We start from the raw sequence: 22,033 nt of genomic DNA, 5'->3' as shown, positions 1-22,033 counted from the left end.
TTTCCTGAAATTCAGCCTAAAACTCCCCTGACAAAGCTTCATGCAATTCCCTCAGGTTCCAAGAAGTTCCTTCTCTCTTATTTTACACTAGAGAGCAAGCCATGCCTGATTTTTGAGTGGAAGTAGAAGAAGTGTTAGTGTCAGTAGGTTTCCAAAGGCACTTTTGCCTGATGGTTGGTCAGGGAGTGCTGTGCTGCACAGAGCCATCAAAGAGAGTAGTTCTCCTCTTTAAATGCTGGCAAACAAACTCTAGTTTTGTTATGTTTTGTAAATTTTAGGATGTTGCTTGTAGAACATCCTAATCCCAGGTTTCGGCTACTGCAAACCTTTATTAGAGAGTGTGCTGTTCACCTGGTAACTCAAGGTGGAACTATCAGGTGTTAAGACTCACCCTGGCTGATCCTGGAAAGATTTGGGTATATGAGAACAACTGCAGCACTCAAAATTTAGACCGGGATGAATCTCAACGAGGATACTTTAAATTTATTTGCATTTAAATTTGGTAGCCAACTTCAGGACTGCAAAACTAGAGTTAGCTCTTCCTTTGCCTTTCCTGGGAAGTTTTGAAGAGGCTTGAAGGTGTTTCCAAAGAAACTCATCAAGGAAATTTCCTAACAGTCTGTGCTAAAATTCTTTCCTGAAGATTCTAAGCTTCTCATGCTACAGACACCCTGTACCTCTTTAACAGGGACTGTGAAATTCACACATTTCCTCTCCATTTTGTGGCTCCTGTATTTCCTTGTGTGTTAAGTATGTATGTGTTGCATATTATCAAAAAAGAAAAAGTATAATTTGATGTCTCTCAGCCTCCTTTGGGGGCAGCTTTTATGTCTCAGTGCTGTCAGTGGGTTACATCAAGTCATTCCAACATAGTCACTAGGATATTCTGGCTGCATCACTGGTTTAACAAGGACTGTTCTGCAGCTATAGGAAACTTTTCTCCTGCTCCATAGACCTGTGAAAGCAAGACTCTCTTAAAACTACAATTCAGTCCTAAAGAAAATGGAAGATACAAAACTAATGGTTAAAGCATCTCAAAAAATTGCCCAATGGCCCAATTTTATTTTCCCCATAAAAGGAAAGATTTTTTTTTGAAGTAAACTCTTAGGGACCCTTGGGTTATTTCTTAAACTGTATTACTAAGGATTTTCTGATATTGTAGCATAAAGTGACTGATTTCTAGTTTTGAATCCCTTTATGATCTCTTGCACATAATTAACTCTACTTTTTGTGGTGCTTGTATCAGTGCCAGGGTGAAGATTTCCTAGGAGGGGAAACATTTGCCTAGTATGTTAGTTAGAAGCTTTTGTAGAAACTTGAAACCCAGCTGTTAGAAACTTTTCACTAAACCTACAGCGATTAATTAAAAGATGCCTTTGGTAGTGGAAAGGAAAAGCTACAAGGAAACTGACAATTTCTATCACATAGAAGTCTGGGTTTGAATCTGTGGAGAATGATAGAATCATTACAGTTGAAAAGACCTCAAAAGTCATCAAGTCTGACCTTCGACTGGATACCCTCACGCCCACTAAATCATATCATGAAGTGCCACATCCACCCACCTTTTAAATGCTTCTGGGGATTGTGACTCCACTACTGCCCTGGGTAACATGTTTCCATGTTTCTTCACTCTTTGAGTGAAGAAATTTTCTACAGTATCCAACCTGAACCCACCCTGGTGCAACTTGAGGGCATTTCCTCTTGTTCTGTTGCTTGTTGCGTGTGAAAAAGTTAATGATGTTTTATCAGTGATTTGTGTTCCTCCAAAATCCAGTTACATGCCTCCTTTCTAAGAGGGTTTGTGTGTGAAACTTCCATGTACAAGTCTGGTATCTTTGGGAGACGATTTTAGTGCAGATTCCTAGGAAAAGTGCATCCCAAGCAGGCCATGCTGGAAATACCTTTCTGCCCCATCTTGCCTAACCAGGACAGGCCACAGGAGGCCTTTTTGCCTATTTGATGTAGGCACTGATACAGCAGTGCAGCATACTGTGGTGGCTGGGCAGTGCAGTACTTGGAGTGAGAAGGTTGGGCATTGTGGTTTCTCTTAGCAAACATTGTCTCCTCCGCTGGACACTCCATCTCTGTCCTTTGTAAAAGAGCTGGCTGGTGTACCACCCCCTGTGTTAGTGTGTTTGCTTTGTCCCAGGGGCCTTGTAGCAGTTGTTTGCTGTGGTCACAGGTGAGGGAGGTGGCTGCGCTTGTTTCCCAGCCTAGGCATGACACCCAGTGGTGATGATCATTACAGAAAGGCACGTGGAGGTCTGCTGTTACTAACAGTATGCTACAGAAGGGCAGGTTTCATCACACTTCCAAGATTAAGCAGAAGCCCTGTGCAGTAGATGAAGTAGGATTAAGTCCAAGTATGGGTGCACATCGCACAGAGAATCAATTTAGTTCAGCTCTGCAGGGACTGGAGATACCCTGAACCATTTTCTGGTTCAATAAGCTGCTGCCACAGCCTTTCCGCCTCCACTGCTTGCTCTAGATTTTCTCCCACTGAAGCTTGGTCTCAAAATCTGTGCTAGCTTTTATGTTCAGAATCAAACCTGCAGCTAGTGAGTCACCTGCAGTTGCCAGAAAGGAGAGGATGAACAGAACACACTTAGAGACACCTAGCAATATGCATGATGCATTTATTTATATCTCTGTTTAGTTTTTGAATTGTGAGTGTGTTGTAATATGGGTATCAAGGGAGATCAAAGAATATAAATACTCTCTTCCTTGCTTAAAATTGGAAGTGATCCAAACCCTTGGGTTCTTGTTGTTGAAGCTCACCAGATTTGGGGTGGAATGTCATAAGTTTCATGTAGATGACACTTAAAAGCCTTATTCCTCACCCTGTGGTGACATCTCTAGTACCTACGAAGCTTTTATTTTTTTGCTGTGAGAGTTGTTTGCCGTGGCTTATTTTCCTCCAGTACCTTTGTTTCTCAGAAAGACTGACTTAAATTGGCTGGTGGTTCCCTGCACTTCCATGTTCCTCCAAATTTCTCATACAGATTGAGCAGTCAGTTGTACCTGTTATGGCCACTGGCTCCCACCATCTTAGAGTTTCCCCAGGAGAAGTTACTATGCTAGCAGTAACACCATGGGACTGAGCAGCAGCACCAAGGAAGTGTGGGAGTTCAGAGTTCAGACAGCTGCCATGTGAGGGTAACAGTTGCAGTTCAGTTTCTAGTAACTAGTATTTCATATGCACTAGTGTGCTGTTGGATTTCTATCAGAGCTTTGTACACAGCTAACACACTTTCCTCTCTCTCCCTGTTTGTCTCTTTAGCAGGAAGGAACGTCCCAACTCCCTGAATGTCTTCCCTCTCGCTGATGGCATGGTACGTGGGCAGATAGGGGCCAAGATCATCCCAACACTGGACCACTGGCACCTGAGTGACCTCGGCCAGCTGCAGTCCAACTCCAGCTACAAGGTTTTCTAGACCATCACAGAGCAAGGGTTTCCCACTCCTTCACTGTTGATAACATCTCACATTTTCATTAAGCTAGAGACAATCTGTGTCCGTAACCCTTTGCAGCCTCTCCCTTTGTGTTTGCTCCCATAGTAGCTGTGCTGGAGGTGGGAGGATATTCTTCTGCAGATCTGGCATACGGTGCAGGAAAGATTTGACGCAGCTCCTCATGCTGCTTTGTCTCAAGGATAATCTCCTTTACTTGGCTGGCCCCAAGTTGAGAGGGATGTGTGTGGAGGCAGTTGAGGGGGATTGAGTGAAGAGAAATCCTTCACTTCTTAATAGCTTGTTTGGGAGAGGGCATGGTAGAGCCTGTCCCTTCTCTCCTCTTTGGTAAGAGCAATGGTTCTGCAACTCAGGTGGGGCCAGGCATTGGGTTGCACTTGCCCTTAAGTGTTTGTCATTTTTGACTGATCTCCTGGCCTTCCTATATTCACTTAAAAGGGCTCCTTCTTATCCTGTCTGAACACCCAAGTCTTGCACTGTGCTTAAAGGTCGTACGTTCCTCCTATGCCTAGTCATTGCTCTAGACTTGCACTGTCTACCTTCAGTACATCTGTCACTATCACTGCTCTGCCTTCTGCACCAGGTCTTCCAAAATCCTCACAGCACTGCAGCTGCACTGGAGCAGCTCATGGGGCTTGCCTGATGCATCTTGTGCTCTGCTCTGCCGTTCAGGGGTCTCCTCTCCACTACTCAGAGATTGATCTGACAGATTAGGCTATGCATGGTGACCTGCATTTCCCAAGAGCTGTACATGTGAACTTTGCAAAGTCTTTGTGCTCAGGATCCCACCAAATTCTTGCCTTGAAATGATTTTCCACAAATTCCTGGTGATAGGTCTGAGAGCTACTGGTTTCTCTGCTGAGCACAGCTCAGTGTGTTCACTGGTATCTCACAGAGCTTCTGCTCTACTTCAAAAGTGTCTGATTAAATTTACCTTCACTTTGCTTGGAATTCATAGAACATTGGCTGTTTTATGTGTCACATGTAAAGACTGGCCTCCTTTTGAGAAGTTTTGAATCACTGATCCTGTAAACTGATCCTGTAAACTATCTCCTCTTTTGCCTCCGTAAAGGCAAAGAGGAGATAGAAAAGAAATCCCTAGCTTGTTCTACCCATTCTACATGTCTCCAGATTCTATGAATGGGCTTTCACATGAGGGACTCTACAGCAATGGCCTTCTTGATGCATAGACAAATTATCAATTTACTCAGAAAACAAAGTAGCAAGTTAATTTTTTTAAAGCTATGTCTGTAAAGCAGCCAGGCCTAGCACAGCACAAATGTCAGCACTTTGTCAGCTCTCTGCCATTGTGGAATTTGGAAATCCAAAATATCTTTGCCTAGGATGGAGGATTGGAATCCAGTCCTTACTGTAATGTTAGAGGCACAGAATTTTGGGAAATGTAGCAACTTGTAGAATGCCATTCAGATCCTAGTAATTTCTGGAAAGCTCTGCCTGGAATTAGGGAATAGCGGTGCCGCAGTAGAATAACATAATAGTGGATGGTGGAAATGAGGACAGAGCATGAATGTGTTTCTTCATACTAGTGCTGTGCCAGCACAACCAAAATGTATGGAGCCCAGCCCACCTCTGGAATCAGTTATTCCTCAGGCTCCCCAGGCAGTGCTGCATACTTTAGTGTGAACAGACCTTCCAGTGATCAGGCTAGGCCGTGGGGGTTAGTTTTTGGAGAAGAGCTGGGTGGACACTGTGGTTAGATCCATCTTCCCCAGCCTTGCTAAGGTCTAATTCTTTCAGTGGTCCCACTGAGAACTTGCAAAAGAAGTAACCCAGCATCTGCATTGCAGGAGAATGCAGCAGCAACCCAGATAAGTGGGAAGCTTTGGTGTCCCAAGTTCAGGTAATAGAGGTTGTTCTTCTTTGGTCAGGGAAGACACCCTGCACAGGGGTTGGTACTAGGTGATGCTTAAGTTCCTTTCCAACCCAAACCATTCTGTGATTACTGACTGGATCTCTTAGTTATTCGGTGGTGATGGTGGTATCAGGCAAAAAAAATCTGGTTCCAAGAAAGCTTTCTGCAAAACTAGCAGGGATCTGCGCCAAAATGTATCATGCTGGGATTCACGATGGTGCTTGTTAGGGAGACTCAGAGTGGAATGCTGGGATAAAGGAGGCAAGGATGGTACAGTGGACCTAAGGAGCTTGTGCTGTGGAAGACTTGGATGGGTAGTCTGTTATGGAGAATTTCCTGAGTATGGAGCAAATTAATGAATAATTAAAGGGTGCGATGGACTGACTTGCTAGTTCGGAATGGAGATTTCCCTCCCACAAGCTTCTTGCACACTTTGTGACTGAAATGCTATCTCTTAAATCCTCTGTATGACTGACTTCTCAAGAGGACATGGCTCATGCCTCCCTTGCCTCTTCTTCAAAGTTCTGATATTTTGCTGACATCGCTCACACGTGACTCACCTTCCCAGTATGTACTTGACTATTCTCACTAGTTTTCCTTCTTCGTGGGGCCACGCTGTACTTACATTTAAAGTGTCCTTTATTTTTTATTACTATTTTCTATTTTAGTTGTTAAAATTATTTTATTTTTGCATTCAGTTTTACATTTATTTTATACAGTGTTTTGGAGATTAAAGTCCTTAACGTTTTTGTTTTTATGTACTATGCTTTCAGTGTTATAACCATACAATTGTGGCTTCTCATGGTGACATATGACTGCTATGAATGTTGGGCCTTCACAATGCATTTTGGAGGTCACTACTACACAATTGATGTTTAGGAGGTTTACAGGTATGGCCGTAGGTAAGTGGTGGCTGTGGAGATTATTCTTTGGGTGAGCTGTGGGTTTTGGAGAATGCCTCCTGTGCTGGAGAGAAGTACAATATTTAGCATTAACAGAGCACTCAGACAATAGAAGGAAGATACCAGCTTCTGGGCTGTGAAGAAGAACATGTTGGTAGTACATACATTTGGGAGGAATTTCTCCAATGCAGGCTGGAAGGTTGATAAAGTGTGTTTTCTAGGGAAATACAAAACTCACATTTGTAACCAAAGAGTAGTGAAAGACTAGGGTAATTACTTAGTGTTCAGGGTAAGGGGCAGGTTATGTCAATAAGCAAGAAGTTACAGGATATTGCTGATACAAATATTACCCTATAGACATTGATGATCCAGGGCTTTTGAATGACATCTGGTTCATAAGAGCAAGGAATGATGGGTGGAGTGGACGCACCTGAGTGTCTCTTACACAGCTAAGATGCTCCTGAACTTTGCTTATTCTCATAGAGTTAGAGTGGGTCCAAGAACATCCCTGAATTCTTTCATCCAACAGCAGTTTTGTTTGAGGAAAGGTTTTATGGTTGCACTTCACCCTTGATAATCTTTGTCCCTTTGTAAATCTGAAAGCACAGAAGACAAACTGCAGTTGAGGTTGTCTGAAGCTTACTGGAACCTGTTTATTATCAAAAATCTTATTTTACTCTTTCTTTTTTTTTCTTTACATACTGGGAAAGTAGCTCCTAAACCAGGAATATGAAGTAGAGGTGGGAAGTGTGGTTTTCACATGTAGCAGCCTAAGTGCGAAGTTCTCATCTCAGTCTTGATGCTAAACCCAGCATATTTGAAGGGAGATGGTTTGGATATTCATGTGGGAATGTGGGTGCTATTTGGACTGACAATGCGGAAAATACACAAAATGTGGATTGCATTTAATGGTAGTGCCATTGTAAAAAAAACCTGAGTTTCCAATATAAGTGCGCAGGTGCAGTGTAAACCCTTAGACTTCCATAGTGCAGTGTGCAGCAAAGCATTCTAAGATAAGGATACAGAGGCCAGTCTAATTAAAGGAAGATCTTAATAAAATTCCAGATTTAACAAAAATAAGGCTGCAAAGGGTTAAGTCACCATTTTTTTCAGTCTTCTCACTCATCCCATGTTGGATTTTTTTTTGTCATGTTGTGAAGCTGTTCTTAGAACAAGAGAACGAGACTTCCAGATGAGCAAAGTGAAACTCTGTCACAGCTCCGAGGTTTGGGGGCTCAGAGCAGCCTCTGAGCACAACCAGGATCTCTCTAGTACTTGCACAGGAGGTGAGAGGCCAGTGGTGAAGATGAAAGCTGGGTCTGGATGTGCAGATGAATGCCACTGCACCCAATTGCAACTCACTGTCGCATATAACTCTCAGCATTAATTATGTCACCTCCCTGCAGGCAGTAATTAGAGCAGGCTGCTCTTAAGACTGGGGAAATCTCCTTTGAGTCTGAGAGAGGTCATGGTGCTGGTCAGGGCATTCCTTGTCTGATTGAAGCAGTGCTGCTTTAATTGACAAACACAGCTTACAGTGTAAAACCCTGACAAAGCCTTGAAGCCTCCCTGTTCCTCAACAGGTGATGGTACAAGAAGTGGGGATGTAATGTCTGTTAGAACCAAGAGCCATTTTGCACATTCTATACTGAGAATCCATCTCCTGTGTTCATTTCTCACCTTTCTGAATTCTTGGGTATTGTCATCCTGCCATTTGGAAGTGGGAGACCACACCTGTTTATGCTGTGTTCTCAAGCTGGAGCCATGTCTGCCTAGCTCTGCATAAGGTGGTTTAGGGACATAGGTCTGCTGTGTCAAGACAAGCCAGAGCATCTGAGATCAGTGTCCACTCTGCTTCTGCAGTTCAGTGGCAAAACCAGTTTGCTGTTTTCTCATCCAGGTGTGTTGGTGGCTTACAGTAATGACATCAGCCAAGACTTCTAAGAGGCCAATTCAGATCCTTCCCAAGTGATATCCATGTTGCCTTCCAGCCTTGGGAAACACTGGCCTAGTTTGCTGCAAGTGCCAAAGCCCTTCAGCTTTCACTGTAGTCAGTGTGAGCTACAGGTGTTTTTCACCTGTGATAAGGCCACCTTCCTTGAGATCACATACCAGTGTGATTTGTGAAGATCAGTATTCAGTATTGAAGGGGTTATCAGCCTTATTGAAGAAGGTTATTAACCCTTTCTACAGGTAGGATTTGCTTGTTGAGCTCAGCATGAGAGCTTGCTGCTTCACTGTGGTGGTAGTGCCTGGTGTCACCAGCAAACAGTGGGACATGTAACTGGTGCAATGAACAAGAGCCATGCTCATAATGCTTTAAGGCAGACAGCAAATGAAACTTACTAAAATGTATAATTGTGCTTTTTCCTTTCTGTTCTGCCGCCCTGGAATTGCCACAGTGCCCCCAGGATGAAATGTCTGAATCTGGACAGTCCTCAGCAGCTGCTACGCCGAGCACCACGGGAACCAAGTCCAACACTCCCACATCATCTGTGCCCTCTGCTGCTGTCACCCCTCTGAATGAGGGCATCCAGCCCATCAGCGAGTACACCAATGGCACCACCAAGAGCAATAAGAGGGCACGAGAAAAGCGGAACAGCCGGAACATGGAAGTCCAGGTCACACAGGAGATGAGAAATGTCAGCATAGGTATGGCATCTGGAGCTCAGGTACTTGGTCACTAGCATAATCAACTTCCCAGTGTCTGTCTGTTACAGGGAGAGGCTAGGAGACTGCGCTGTAAGTATAGAATTTGAGGAAGCCTGACTTGGAAAGATACATGAATGAGACAGGGTTAATTGGATGTTAGCAGTTTTATGCATAGTAAATTTTTGAAAACATCAGTTTATATGAGTAATTTCACACGTTCACAGAATGGGAACAGGTGACTGAGTTCAGTTCCCTGCAGTGACATGCATTTGTGTCTTGGAACCTCTTTCATGAGCACTCAAGTCATGTCTTAGGCTGAGCTTTTGGGAAGCTGTTCCTGGATCTCATCAATATGAAAGTTAAAAGCTTATATTTAGTTTTCTCTCTGTATTTATTCATAAGTATTTTATATCCAGTTGTTCAAACGCCAAATTTGTCAGTCAGATTAAATAATTATTTTCCCTCTGTACTCTTATCCCACACACTGATTTGCTTAAAATAATTGTATCTAGCTGTTTTTCTCAGCTAAATGAGCTGATGTTTTTAGCTTCTTTCTCATATAAGAACACTCCCAAATCTGTGGAAGTTACAGTTGTTGTCTCTCAATTTTCCAGGGTCCTTTAGTAATTTGAATTCATGATTTCTTGTGAGGAAAGCCATTCTTTAAGCTTTAGCACCAGGCTGTTAAATAAATAAATGATTTAATAACATGATAAAGCCCTTCAGCTGTGCCCATGTAGTGTCTGAGCAGGTCTGTCCTGGATTGTGAGACTTCCGGTGGCCATCAGAAATGAGAAGTGATCTGTTTTACAGGTCATGAACTTAAAATACAAAAGAACTGTAAGATTTATCAAAGGTCATTAGGATAATCTGCAGGAGCACAGAGGTAAACTCAAGTCTATGAGGTTGGCATCTGAACCAGCTGATGATCTTCTTACCCAAGTTATTTCTTGGGAAGCAGAAATTATAACTAAGTTATTACTGAAGCAGAAATTCCTCTGCTAACATTCACAAGCTGGTTCCTAATGAAGTAAGACCATAAAGCAACATATGGCATTTTTTGCTGTAGCACTGAAGGAGAATTGCCATGACTGAGTCCCAGTATGTATTTTCCTGAGGGGGCCCTCAGGGTCACAGATGTCCATCTGTCAGAGACTAGGATAGTTGTCCATGGAAGCATATGAGTTCTGAACAGCCTGATGTTAGATTGTGATCTGGCTGTGATCCTGGCCAAGGCAAGACCATGAAACACTTGTAACAGGAAAGCTAAACATGGATGTCAGTAGTTTGAATGCCCTATAAATACCATGATTTTTACAGTTGCTGCTTTACAAGCTCATTAACTATCAACAGTTTTCTTGGGTCAAAATCATCTCTTTTTTGTATGTGTGCAATTGTGAAGTGGAAGCTTTTTTTTTTCCACTTTCTTGGTGGAAGTGTGATATTGTGGAATTTGCTCAAAGCAGATAGTTATGGCTTCCTTATGTGGTCTTCATATTCAACCTTTCAGCTATTTCTCACCTCTAATATGAAATAAATTCTCCATGCTTAGAAGTAATACACATAGTTGAATTTTAATAATGTATTTTATGCATCTGTAATTAAAACGTCTGCCAGTGATGCATGTGCCTTAGAACTGAACTACCGAAAATGGTACTCAGAGGTATTTGCAGAAAAGCTTCCCAGCTTGGTAAAATAGAGCTGAGGAAGGCTGTGCTTGTGTTAGACCTGCTGGATGTGGATGTCTGCTTTCACAACAGATCCACATCACACTTTGTCTTCCAGCCTGAGTTTGCTGCCAGCTGGCACAATGCCAGCCTGAAAGAAATGAACACTTCAGTTGTCATGGACTTTGTATATTTGGCTGCTGAGATCATCTGGAAAGGTCAAAAATGTCACATCTAAGTTCATTATGGGACTAATGTAATTCACAAATTAGGTCATTAATCTTCCAGGAATTCCTTGTGTGAACAGGCACAATGTTCATGTTGCTTGTTCAGAATAGGTGCAAGTCTGAGCTTTTGAAGGTTTGGTATCCAATAAACAGGACTTGACAAGAGGAAGAAATTCCTTATTCTTTAAATATTGGCTTCAGGTTGTAGATTACACACAAATCAGATTTCATTTATTGGTTTTGAAGTCAAGTTTCACTGTAGTGGGTATCTAAACCAGTGCAGACTTGAAAATTTGTATTGAAAACCTATTTCTGTTAAAACTAAATAGTGCCAGTTCCTAACAATAGTAATTTTTATGAAGCTGTACAGAAAATCACTGTGTTACCTTCAACTCAGCTAATGCTATATAGGGATGGAGGAGTTTTTTATTGGCAGATAAAAAAGGAATTTTAGAATTTATTTCAATGGATAAAATATTTCTGCTTATCCCATTTTAGTGAGTGTTCAGGGCAGTGACTTTAGTGATGCTTTGGAATGGGGGTGGGAAGGGGAATGCTTATGGTGTTCCTGTTCTGGAATTGAGAGACCATCTTCAACCGCTTGCTGTTCTGATTTTGAACATGGCACCATGAAGTTTTCAAATCTCAGTAGTCAAAGCTGTAAAAGTCCCTTGAAGAAATACTATTCTCTGAAAGTCCTGATCCTGTACATGGTATGTACTGTCTTACCTAGGGATGGGCAGCAGCGATGAGTGGTCCGATGTCCAGGACATCATTGATTCTACCCCAGAGCTGGATATGTGTCAGGACCCCCGCCTGGAACGCACGGGTAGCAGGTACTGATTGTGACTTTTCCCTGGGTGCTCTGTCACTTGGCTTCATGAGGAGTGACGAATGGATGCTCTGGCTCATAGTGAGCTCACAGTGCAGCTGTTTGAGACAGTCCATATATTCTGCCTAATATTAGGGGATCTGACTTGCTTTGGGTTCTCCAAAAGGTAGATGCCTGCTGGTGATCTGCAGGAGGATGTGTACAGCTGACCCAGGACTGGGCTCATGTGCCTTACTGGTCAGGGGGTTTGGAGAGATCATAGAGCAGCAGAAGTTTTAAGACAAGAAAAGAGAACGTGGGCTTAAGCTGTCAGGAATAGGGAAAAGGTGCATTTGTCCAATAAGAGCTCAGTTATGAATTCCATTTTAAAACCTCAAGTTTCTTTCAGTTCTAATTTTTTCAGGTGTTTGAGGAGTAGAGGCAGGGCTGCCCCCCAGTAGAGGACAAACAGAGGTAACCTCAGCAATCCCAATCCAACAGGCACTGGGCAGGGAGGCTCAGATCACTGATAGTGAGCCCTGTCAGCAGCTCTAGACAAAGCAAGGGTGTGAATTCAGTCTCAGTGCTACCCATGAGCAGCAGGAGACAGGACTGAAGACAGGTGCATCTTAGCAAAGAACTGAAGGCATAGGTATGAGGTCAGAAGGAGCCCTGGGAGCAGTGGGTAGGTGTGGTTCCCAGGTGAGGCTGGTCAGAGCAATTATGACCCGTCAGTGCCCTGAGCAGTGGTTACAAATCCTCAACACAGTTTTCAGAAGAATCATCAGACTTTTACTAAACTATTCTGCTGCTCTGATCCCTACCCATCACCCATTTTGTTCTAAATAGGAGGCTTCCTAAAGACTATTAATTTTGGCACCACATTGTTGTGAGGTGTAGGTACCTTGATTTGTTTTTACTCAAGTTTACCTTTTACCCTTGTCCAGTGGGTATTTTGGCACTGTATCAGCAAAAAACCTCCCCAAAATGTTACAGACATGCAGAAAATATAGTACCCTGGCAGAGTGAAGGCAAGATTAATCTAATGGTCCCAGTCTGGACTGGATTTGCCCACCCTATTGAGCACACCCCCTGAGAAGGGTAAGAGCAGCAATAACACCTGCATTTCTCAGCTGCGAAAGCACACACAGTTAAGCTCCCCTTGAGACATAGGATACCTGGATTATTTTTAGGGTCAGGAGGAATCTAGGGAGTTGAAACTGCTCTGTGTGGAGAAAACAAAAGTGACTGATGAGATCAGATTAAAATTTGGTCAAATCCAGGGGAAAGAAGGAAACAGAGAGTATTGATGCACTGGAGCTTTTCTCCAGGTGCACCTTTCTCCAGTTTTCTCTACTCCAGGTGGTCAGACTGGGAGCTACAGGAGACACACTGCTGACAGTGTGTGTGCTGCTCTGAAAGCAGAGTGCTTTCATGACACATGTAGCTCTGAAAGCTGGATGTTGAACAGGAAAGTTCAGTCTGAATTAGCTCTCCAGGTCAGACTGAGTGCTGGTTTCTCTTGTCATTTGTACTGACCATTGGATTGTGTGAACTGATTAATTGCAGTGCCATCACAGCACCATTTGTACTTCCTCAGTGCTCTCAGATGTCGTAGCTACAATATCAGAGGCAGCTACTACACTCCATTTATAATCACTAGGATTGTTTATGTGATAATGAAACCATACAACTTGAGATCATCTCAGTTGATGCTGACCTTTCTGATAGATTGCTGGAGAAATTGTGCAGGTGCTGCTCATGCTGGTTGATGTTACTCACACAAGGCAGGGCACTGCAAAGTGTTTATAACCCATATTAAGACAGTTTTTTAGAGTAGACAGCTACAATCCCAGAAGTTCTCTCACCTGCACCTCCTGTAACAACTCTTTGCTGCTTTGAGCCATGAGGCTGTCAAGAAATACAAGATTCTTGATGGTATCAAAGACACTGAGAGGTGGAAATGTGCTGTCATCTGATAAGACTAAAAACTATTACCTTTGATTTACCTTTAATTAAATACATTTGGGGACATGTGAAGAAATGCTTTTCAATGCATAGGCTTACCCAAAGGGAAAACAGACCCTTCAGACTGATTGCACTTACTGGTTGGCCAAGTAAAAAGGCTGTTGCTATTTTCAGCATTGAATTTCCTGTTTGGTCTTACTGGTATCTGAGGTTTCTATCTAGATTGATTGGAGCATGGGAATCCCTGCAGAATCTGACAGGTCAAAGCTGAGCTCTTCTGTGAGTTGAAATTTTTCAGTGAAATACCGAATAGTCCTTGTGTGACTTCAGAGTAAATCATCTGGGTGAGCTTTGAGGTTGTGGATGATATATGTGTCCTCAGCACAAGAAGGACATGAAGCTGTTGGAGCAAGTCCAGAGGAGGCCATGGACATGCTGCAAGCCCCTCTGCTCTGGAGCCAGGCTGGCAGAGCTGGGGGTGCTCACCTGGAGAGGAGAAGGCTCCAGGGACACCTCAGAGCCCCTTGCAGGGCCTAAAGGGGCTCCAGGAGAGCTGCAGAGGGACTGAGGACAAGGCATGGAGGGACAGGACACAGGGAATGGCTGCCACTGCCAGAGGGCAGGGTTAGGTGAGATATTGGGAAAAAAATTCTTGTCCATGAGGGTGAGGAGGCCCTGACACCGGTTGACCAGAGCAGCTTTGGCTGGAAGTGTCCAAGGCCAGGCTGGACAGAGCTTGGAGCAACTTGGGATAGTGGGAGGTGTCCCTACCCATGGCAGGGGGTTGAAACAAGGTGGTCTTTAAGGTCCCTTCCAACCCGAATCATTTAATAATTCTGTTATATGGGGAATAACACATGCTATTTTCTTTACTCAGTGTGCTTTCTGATTCAGTCAATGGTGAACAGATGGGTTTTGATTGCAATAGTCTGAGATGCTCGGTATTTCAAAGATAAATATTTGAGCTTAAATGTTGCCAAGTAACAAGATTCCTCTGTTTTTTTTTTGCTTCCAACAATAGCCCAACACAGGGGATTGTGAACAAAGCATTTGGCATCAACACAGACTCCCTGTACCATGAACTTTCCACAGCAGGGTCTGAGGTCATTGGAGATGTTGATGAAGGAGCAGATCTGTTAGGTAAAACCTTGTTATTTTCTCTGGTACAATGACTCCATATTAAGCTTCTAGAAACATTTAAATTCTTTTTCTTTCAGAACTTGGATGTTTTGGTTTTTTTAAGAATGCATGGAAATTGAGATACATGTGATAGAAGCATGTACCTACAGTACAGTAATGATTATTTAGAAAATAATCTCAGCTGTTAGATAACTTTTATTTGGACTGTCTTTAGTGCATAAGTTATTTTTCTACAGGATTCTCCCACACAAATAATTTGAAGACAAAATTTGCTTCTTCTGCTTCTGGCTGAAAATTCCTCCCCCAATAATTATATACTGAGAGAAAAAATTTGTTTGAAATTTGTAAGAAAGTAACTTACTTGGTTAAGTTTTTGCTTCTAAATGATGTGGAAATATTATGGTCTGTAATGCAATATTTACTGTTTTGCAGTCAGCCTAAGAGATGTAATAATTAACTTTTTAAGCTGATTTTGAAGGTATTTGTAATGCCTGTAGCCAGGCTGTGTTCTGTGTTCCTCGCTGGGACCCTGCAGCAGTCAGAGGAGCAGCTTTGCCTCAGGGAGCACTCTGAGCCCTCTCCATACTTTTTCTATTGGATTCCTGAATATCTAGATCTTGTTTGTTGACAGAATTTAAGCATTTTTATTTTTAATTTAAGTTTTTAATTCTTGCTATTTTCCTGCATCAGGATGGTACAAGTGGTCTTTGAATACTCAGGTGACATGGGCAGCTGATAGAGTTTATAACATTTTCCATGTTACTTCTTGCTTTAAGGAGCCTTAGGACACATGAGAACTCCAGAAACAAGGTGTTGTGTGTACTTAGTGGCAAGAGATCTGATCTGAAAGTGAACATTTCCTTTCTGTGATTACTGATATAGATCTGCTTATGGATAATCTTGTAAGTAAGGTTCTGTGTATGTGTCCAGAACAGAATGAGCTAAAATGTGTCATGCAGACTTGCAGCAGCTCACCTTTGCCCAAATTATGAAGGTACTTGTATCGGCTTTGATATGTGTTGTATCAGGACCCTTAAAAAGCATATGTTTTTGCAGGGGGGATAGATTTTGCCCTATTAAACAAAAACTTAACCTTGAAGATGCAGACTGAAAACTGGAAAGGAGTTAATAAATTACTTCTTCTTTGATGAAAGACAAGTATCTGTGAAACCGTACTATTATAACCAGTAGTGTGACTGGAATTAAGAACATGAATCAGATCATCATGAGAATGCTCACGGTAGCTTTTTGATATGAGTAGGTCTGGGTTGTTTTTTTTTTAAATCATGCAGCATGTATGAGAGCCCTCATGCCATTGCCTAAAGCATAAAATCATTTATTGTTTCACCTTCAACTCAAGATTGCCAGAATAAAAAAAATCTGCAGAATACTCAGGATGAGTGCACAGGCTTACTCTGTCTGCAATGGGAGCCAGTCTGTGCACATATTTACAAAATTAGGAATTTTGAAGGAAAAGCAAGATTTCCAGGTTTGAGAATCCCCTGGATGCTAGTAGCCATTTGCAGAAGGGCTGGGGCTCCTGCTTAAAGGGAAGCTTGACAGTAGGAACTACGTGTGATAGTTAAAGCCGTGGAATGAATTTTAGTTAGCCAGCTTCATGCATTATCAGGAGCTCTCTTCCTGGCAGAATCAAAACACTAAAACCATGGATAATCTTGCCATTGACTATCTGCTTTATCTTGATCTTCGTGTCTACTCATGCCTCATCAAGGAGTGTTCAGTTGATTCTGTGGCTCTGCTAATCACTGTGCCAACTGCTGCTTTCTTTCTCCCCCTGAAATGGCTGGGGTGTCAGGTATTATTGGCTTGGAAGAGTTACTATTCTGGAAAATTACTTACTCGGTATATGTACAGCTTCAGACAACGTGCTTCCCACTTTGGAAGCCTGCCTTCTGGAAATCCACTTCCCCTTGGGATTACCCTGTAGCCTGACCCAGCAATCAGTAAGAAATGCAGACTGTTGTTTTCAAAGGGCCAAAGCTTTTTTTTTGCCCAAATATTGCATGGTTGTTCACTACAGTCTCAGATGAAGTCAAAGGTGCTTCACCTCTTCTTGCTATAAGGCTGCCCACACGACTTTGGTGTGGTGAGATGTCTGTTGTTAGGGAGTTACTACTTGCAATAAAATATAAAAATACCTTGTTGAACAGTGCCCATGTAAGTGTGGGCCCTGAAGATCACAGTATAGTTTCTGAGGACTGCAGCTTGGCTTATGAGGAGGACATTTCTGTGCTGGGACCATTTTCTAGCCTGAGCAGAGCTGCAGAACCCTTTCAGGTGATTCCATGGCAGGCCAGCAAAATAGGAAGACTGGTTCCTTTTCAAATCTGGGAGATGGACTGTGCCTTTTTTTTTGTGATCAACATTGATTAATTAATCCTTTGGCTGAGTTCTGGCCACTGACTTTGGCACATAAGAGTGTTTTTAAAATGAATACAAAAGTTGCTAGTTGTACAAAGAGAGAAAGCACAGAGAGATCAGGGGTTGTGTCTCTCAACAACAAATGAGACTGGTACTTTTTTTGTCTTTGCACAATAGGAAGTACAAAAGAAAGTCTGGTAAAGATAGAAGCAAAGGGCTAGATCTTAGGGCTGACAAAAATCTGTCAACATAAACCAAAATTTAGCCTTTTTTGTTAGGTAGAATGTTCTCTCTTGTGCTATACCTTTGAGTCTGAAGAGACACAGAGGAAATAGTGCTTTATGAACATGATATAAGGAACAAGATCCACAAGCTGAAAGAGTCCTCTAGGTCATATTTAGAGCTCGCTTCTTTCTGTAAATCAAATTCATTAATGACTCTAAGCTCACTTAAGTGAAGACTTACTACTTCCTCCAGTCTCTCAAAACTTGGTAGTCAATCTGTAAAGAATATTCATTTTTTTTTTGTCTCAGTTCCTTAAAGAAAGAGAAATTTAATTAAAGATGACCTTAAGAGCAGGACTTACAGAAATTACCCTTGAGCAATGGCTGGCAGTCAAGTCTGATTCTGAAGTGGAAAATCCCATTTATTCCTGGTACATAAATTGGCACTCTTCATGTTATATTATTTTGAATAAAACCCACAAAACATGTGGGTTTCCTCCTGCCTCTAATACTGCTTTACATACATGGGATTGTATAGGAAGTATTCTGGAGGAAAAAGGGGAGTGAGAACAATTATTTACTAATGAGCATTGAGGACCAAATTCCCTTATTTCTCCTACAGACGTGGGAGCACTAGTTGGCAGTTTTGCTGCATATTCACTTGTTAATCACAAGTGATCCTGGGTAGGTTCCTGTTCTCCAATCTCCCCTTTTGTCACCTTCCCCTTCTATCAGATCCCCCTACCTGCTCTTCCCTATCCCAGGTGTTTCCAGACACAAACAATCACAGCAGTTCAGGTGTGCTCAGTGGACAGGCCCTTTTACTGAGCGTGGTGACAGTGGTGAGCTGATTGCCCAGAGAAGCTGTGGCTGCCTCATCCCTGGAAATGTTCAAGGCCTGGTTAGAGGGGGCTTGGAGCACCCTGGGATAGTGGAAAGTGTTCCTGCCCATGGCAGGGGGTGCAATTGGATCATTCCAACCCAAACCGTTTTTTTGATTCAGGTTTAGGATAACCAACTATATTTGCTTTGGAAATGAAAGAGCAGGGGGTCTCTTGTAAAGACAGTAATGCAGTGTTATTAGTGGTAAGTTATGTACAGTGTTGTGTACAGAAGTTGAAATGAGATTATCAAACTAAGTCCCAGTGTTACACTGTACGAAAAAAGGTTTTAAATGCAACCTGTTGTTTTTTGCAAGCTGAAGTGTCGCTGAAGAGCATAGTTATGGTCAGAGGATACAGCTGTTAAAATGGCAAGGTGAGGGGAAATGAGAGGTAGTGGGAATGAGCTGTTCTGTATTTAGTAGTAAATTACTAAATAAAGACAAAATAAAGGTTTACCCAGTCCAGGAAGATCCGATTGCCTCAGATTCAAATCTAGAAATCTGGGGATAGCTGAGGTGTGTGGTTGCAGTTGTACTATGGGTTACCTTTCCTTGGTGTTTTTTTCTGTTCTAAATGTAGAGTCATGCCATCAACAGCTATGGCAGGTCCTGTCCTTACTATTTCATGCCTTTTGACATTGAAATGGCTGAATCATTGTTAATTTTTTTTTGAACAAAATTTTGATTTTGTTGGTTTTAGTCACTGATGGATCCTTTTTCACTTCCTTTTTCCCTTGTCTCTCTGTGCTTCGCTGGACATGGCGTATAGGGGAGTTCTCAGGTGTGTATCTTCTGCTCAGTTCTCCTTGTTTCTTTTTTTCTTTTGAGGTTGGATAATATGGTATACACGTGTGATACTCCCCTGCTCTTGTCCAAACACAGTTGGCTTTGCAGACTTCTCCCACCTCGCCTTGCTTGGTTGCCTCACACTGGTGGGTCCCTGCAGCGGGAGATCCCTGCTCTGCTCACGTTCCTGCTGCCTTTCAGCCCGCTTTCTCTTTTGTGGCTGTGGGCAGGTTTGCTAGCCTGTTACTCAAGGTCTTAGGGCTCAAAGGGCTTTTTTTCTGCCAGGAAGGGTATGTGTAGCAGAGGTTGGGTGGCACAGACTGAGTGAGGGTCCCACTGTCCTCTCCATGGCCTGTGCTGTGAGGAGTCCCTCCATGTGCCAGTGGCTGTGGGGGGGGTTACCTGGTGCAAACAACCCCCTTTGTGTATTGTAGCAACATTAAAGACACTTTTGTGATGGGTTAGAGTGGCAAAGCCTCTGTCTTTAGTGGAAACTTTGCCTTTCTGTCTCAGGAGTTGGGTGATGGCTCTGTCCTTTTTTTGCGGGGAGGCTGCTCGCTACCCTAGGGCCATGCTCTGCCATCAGGTTTGCACCTGCTTGAAAAATACACATGGGCCCTGATGCAATTTCAGTTGAAGTGAAGTCAAGGGAATCTCTCTTGATTACAATGCAAACTAGGTAAAATTTGCCCTGTAGTAAAGGTGGTGACCTGGCAGCTTTGTTAGCGTCATGTACCAACAAGCTCTGCCATGTCCCTGTGCCCGGCACTGCTCAGTGTGGGCTCTGTGATGATACCAAGAAAGGGACAAGCATCATCCCTTCTTATTCAAACTGGTTTTACTGTAAGACACATTTTGTGTGAACATTCCTCAGAAAACCTCCCACTGAAGTTGGGTTGGAGTTTGTTGCAGTGTGGAGGTGGATTTGGGCCTTTCTAGCCCAGATGAAAGCTTTGATGCTCAGCCCCACTTTTGCTTTTTTCCCCCTGCTACTGTCCTTTCTTCACCCTCTTCATAATGTCTGTTGACCTGCCTTTGTTGTGGTGATGGGAAACTTGGGGATGTATCATACAAGGAAAATTGTGAAGATGAAGGAAGCAGATGAGATCATCTGTTGTGATGGTTTAAACAAAAGAGAAAAGATTTAGATTAGATATAAGAAATTTTTTTTTGCAATTGGAGTGGTAATGCCCTGGCAGAGGTTGCCCAGAGAAACTGGTACTGCTTTATCTCTGGGCCAGGGTTCAAGGCCAGGTTGGGTGGAGCTTAGAGAAGTGTGGTCTAGTGGGAGGTGTCCCTGCCCATGGCAGGGGACTGGAAATGGATGAATTTTAAAGGTCTCTTTCAACCCAAACCTTTCTGTGACACTCTAAAATGAAGTCCCTCTTAGGTCAGGCTGCAGCAGAACAAGATAACTTTCTACCAAGCATCATGTGTACTGGCACCACACACTGTACAGCTGACGCGATGCTCTGTTTGCTGTTTACAGACTGGTACTTAATGGCTGATGTTTTTCTCTTCCTTTCTTCCCCTTTGTACCCATCTCTTTCTGTTCCCTTTCTCGTATGGGATGGCTCTCATAGTACGGGATGATTTCTTTGGTAAGGCAAAGGCCTCCTTTTCTTTTCTTTTCTTTTCTTTTCTTTTCTTTTCTTTTCTTTTCTTTTCTTTTCTTTTTTCTTTTCCTCTTCTCTTCTCCTTCTCTCTTCTCTTCTCTCTTCTCTTCTCTTCTCTTCTCTTCTCTTCTCTTCTCTTCTCTTCTCTTCTCTTCTCTTCTCTTCTCTTCTCTTCTCTTCTCTTCATGCATTTTTTATGCATTCCTTTTATCCATCATCATCCATCCATATGTCTTGCATCACCTTAGTTTGTTTTGTTGTGGTGGTGGCAGCACCTCTCCAAGAAGCAGGATGCAGCTGTTCTGTAGAGGTGGTTTGGGGATTCTGGTCTGTTTCATTGTAGTTGATTATCCACTTTGATGCTTCACACTTTGCCTGGCTATGGGAGGAATATGGTGTAGGTGCTCTGCTGGACAGGGCTTTGCCCAGACCTCACCTCCCTTTGCTCCACGCCCCAAAGAGTTGAAAACAGAAAGTTTTCTTCCCAAGAGCAGAGCTGTCCCATTACAGCCTGTGCAAGATGATCTTGTGGTGCCATTCCATGGCTCTGGGAGGCTTTCTCTAGTTCTTTATTGCCAGAGGAGCCTTTTTGACCTCTAGATGGTTAAGGCATTGGGCTGTCACTGCATCACACACAAGTAGAAGCTGTGGTGAAGGATACTGACAGAATGCTGTATGGCCTTTAGTTCTGGCATGGTAGCTCACCCTCTTCCCCAGAATTTTTCTCTCCCTAAAACAGCTGCAGAGAGGTATTATGATTCAAGAATAATGCCTTACAGGCTAAATATTTAATTGCTTATTTGTAGAATCACTAAAAATAAGCAAGAAAAAAATTCAATAAACAGAAGACTTCTGAGTCTTCTGACTGATATGCGGCATGTCACAAAATTAAAAAAAAGAGCCATAGATCCTTCACCTTACCAACCCAAAATACACTGTAGTTTGCATTGATATTAGTGTTTCCCACTTTTGTGCTGTTGGAATATTCTCTGACACACACTGGCGTGAAACATCAAAGTGATTAATTATCTGCCACTAATTTTTGAAAAGTTTTTTGAAAATGCTGCTTCTTATTCATTCTTGCTGGGAATTCGCTTTTGTCATCATAAATTCATCCCATTTAACTGTGGGAAGAGGATCTGTGTGTTGGAGTGTTTTGATGTGTTCTCACTTTTCATGTGCTGCCATGTTCCTCTAACTTCCATTTAATTCAAGTTTGTGTTGATTTTATTTTCTGCAAATACTAATTAATCGCCAAATGACGTATCATGAAGACTGTTGATGTCTTTGCTATGAAGGAAGAGAGAGTTCAGAGGGCAGGACAAATACTGATAATGGGGAGACTTCTTCATACTCTGGGACCTGTGGTGAGATATGAGCTGCACCCCTCAGCACTGTCCTCCAACAGGAAGAGGCCTCTCTGCCTTCAGAG

The 22,033-nt window shown here is 42.7% G+C and overlaps 1 protein-coding gene across 1 annotated transcript in view; it reads left to right on the top strand.

Annotated features, from left to right (window-relative positions):
• LOC120504010 (C-Jun-amino-terminal kinase-interacting protein 3) overlaps positions 1–22,033 on the top strand; it is a gene marked incomplete at its 5' end in the record, with an annotated part of 51,920 nt that overhangs the window by 4,225 nt on the left and 25,662 nt on the right. The window contains 6 exons of the mRNA XM_039713095.1: positions 3,281–3,425; positions 8,648–8,897; positions 11,525–11,627; positions 14,592–14,710; positions 18,969–18,980; positions 20,569–20,586. Coding sequence (XP_039569029.1) covers positions 3,281–3,425; positions 8,648–8,897; positions 11,525–11,627; positions 14,592–14,710; positions 18,969–18,980; positions 20,569–20,586 — 647 coding nt within the window. The remainder of the gene's footprint in view (positions 1–3,280; positions 3,426–8,647; positions 8,898–11,524; positions 11,628–14,591; positions 14,711–18,968; positions 18,981–20,568; positions 20,587–22,033) is intronic.

This window comes from Passer montanus, unplaced genomic scaffold (assembly GCF_014805655.1).
Source record: "Passer montanus isolate IOZ18808 unplaced genomic scaffold, ASM1480565v1 scaffold279, whole genome shotgun sequence".
NCBI lineage: Eukaryota > Metazoa > Chordata > Aves > Passeriformes > Passeridae > Passer > Passer montanus.
This window is presented reverse-complemented; position numbering and strand designations above follow the sequence as displayed.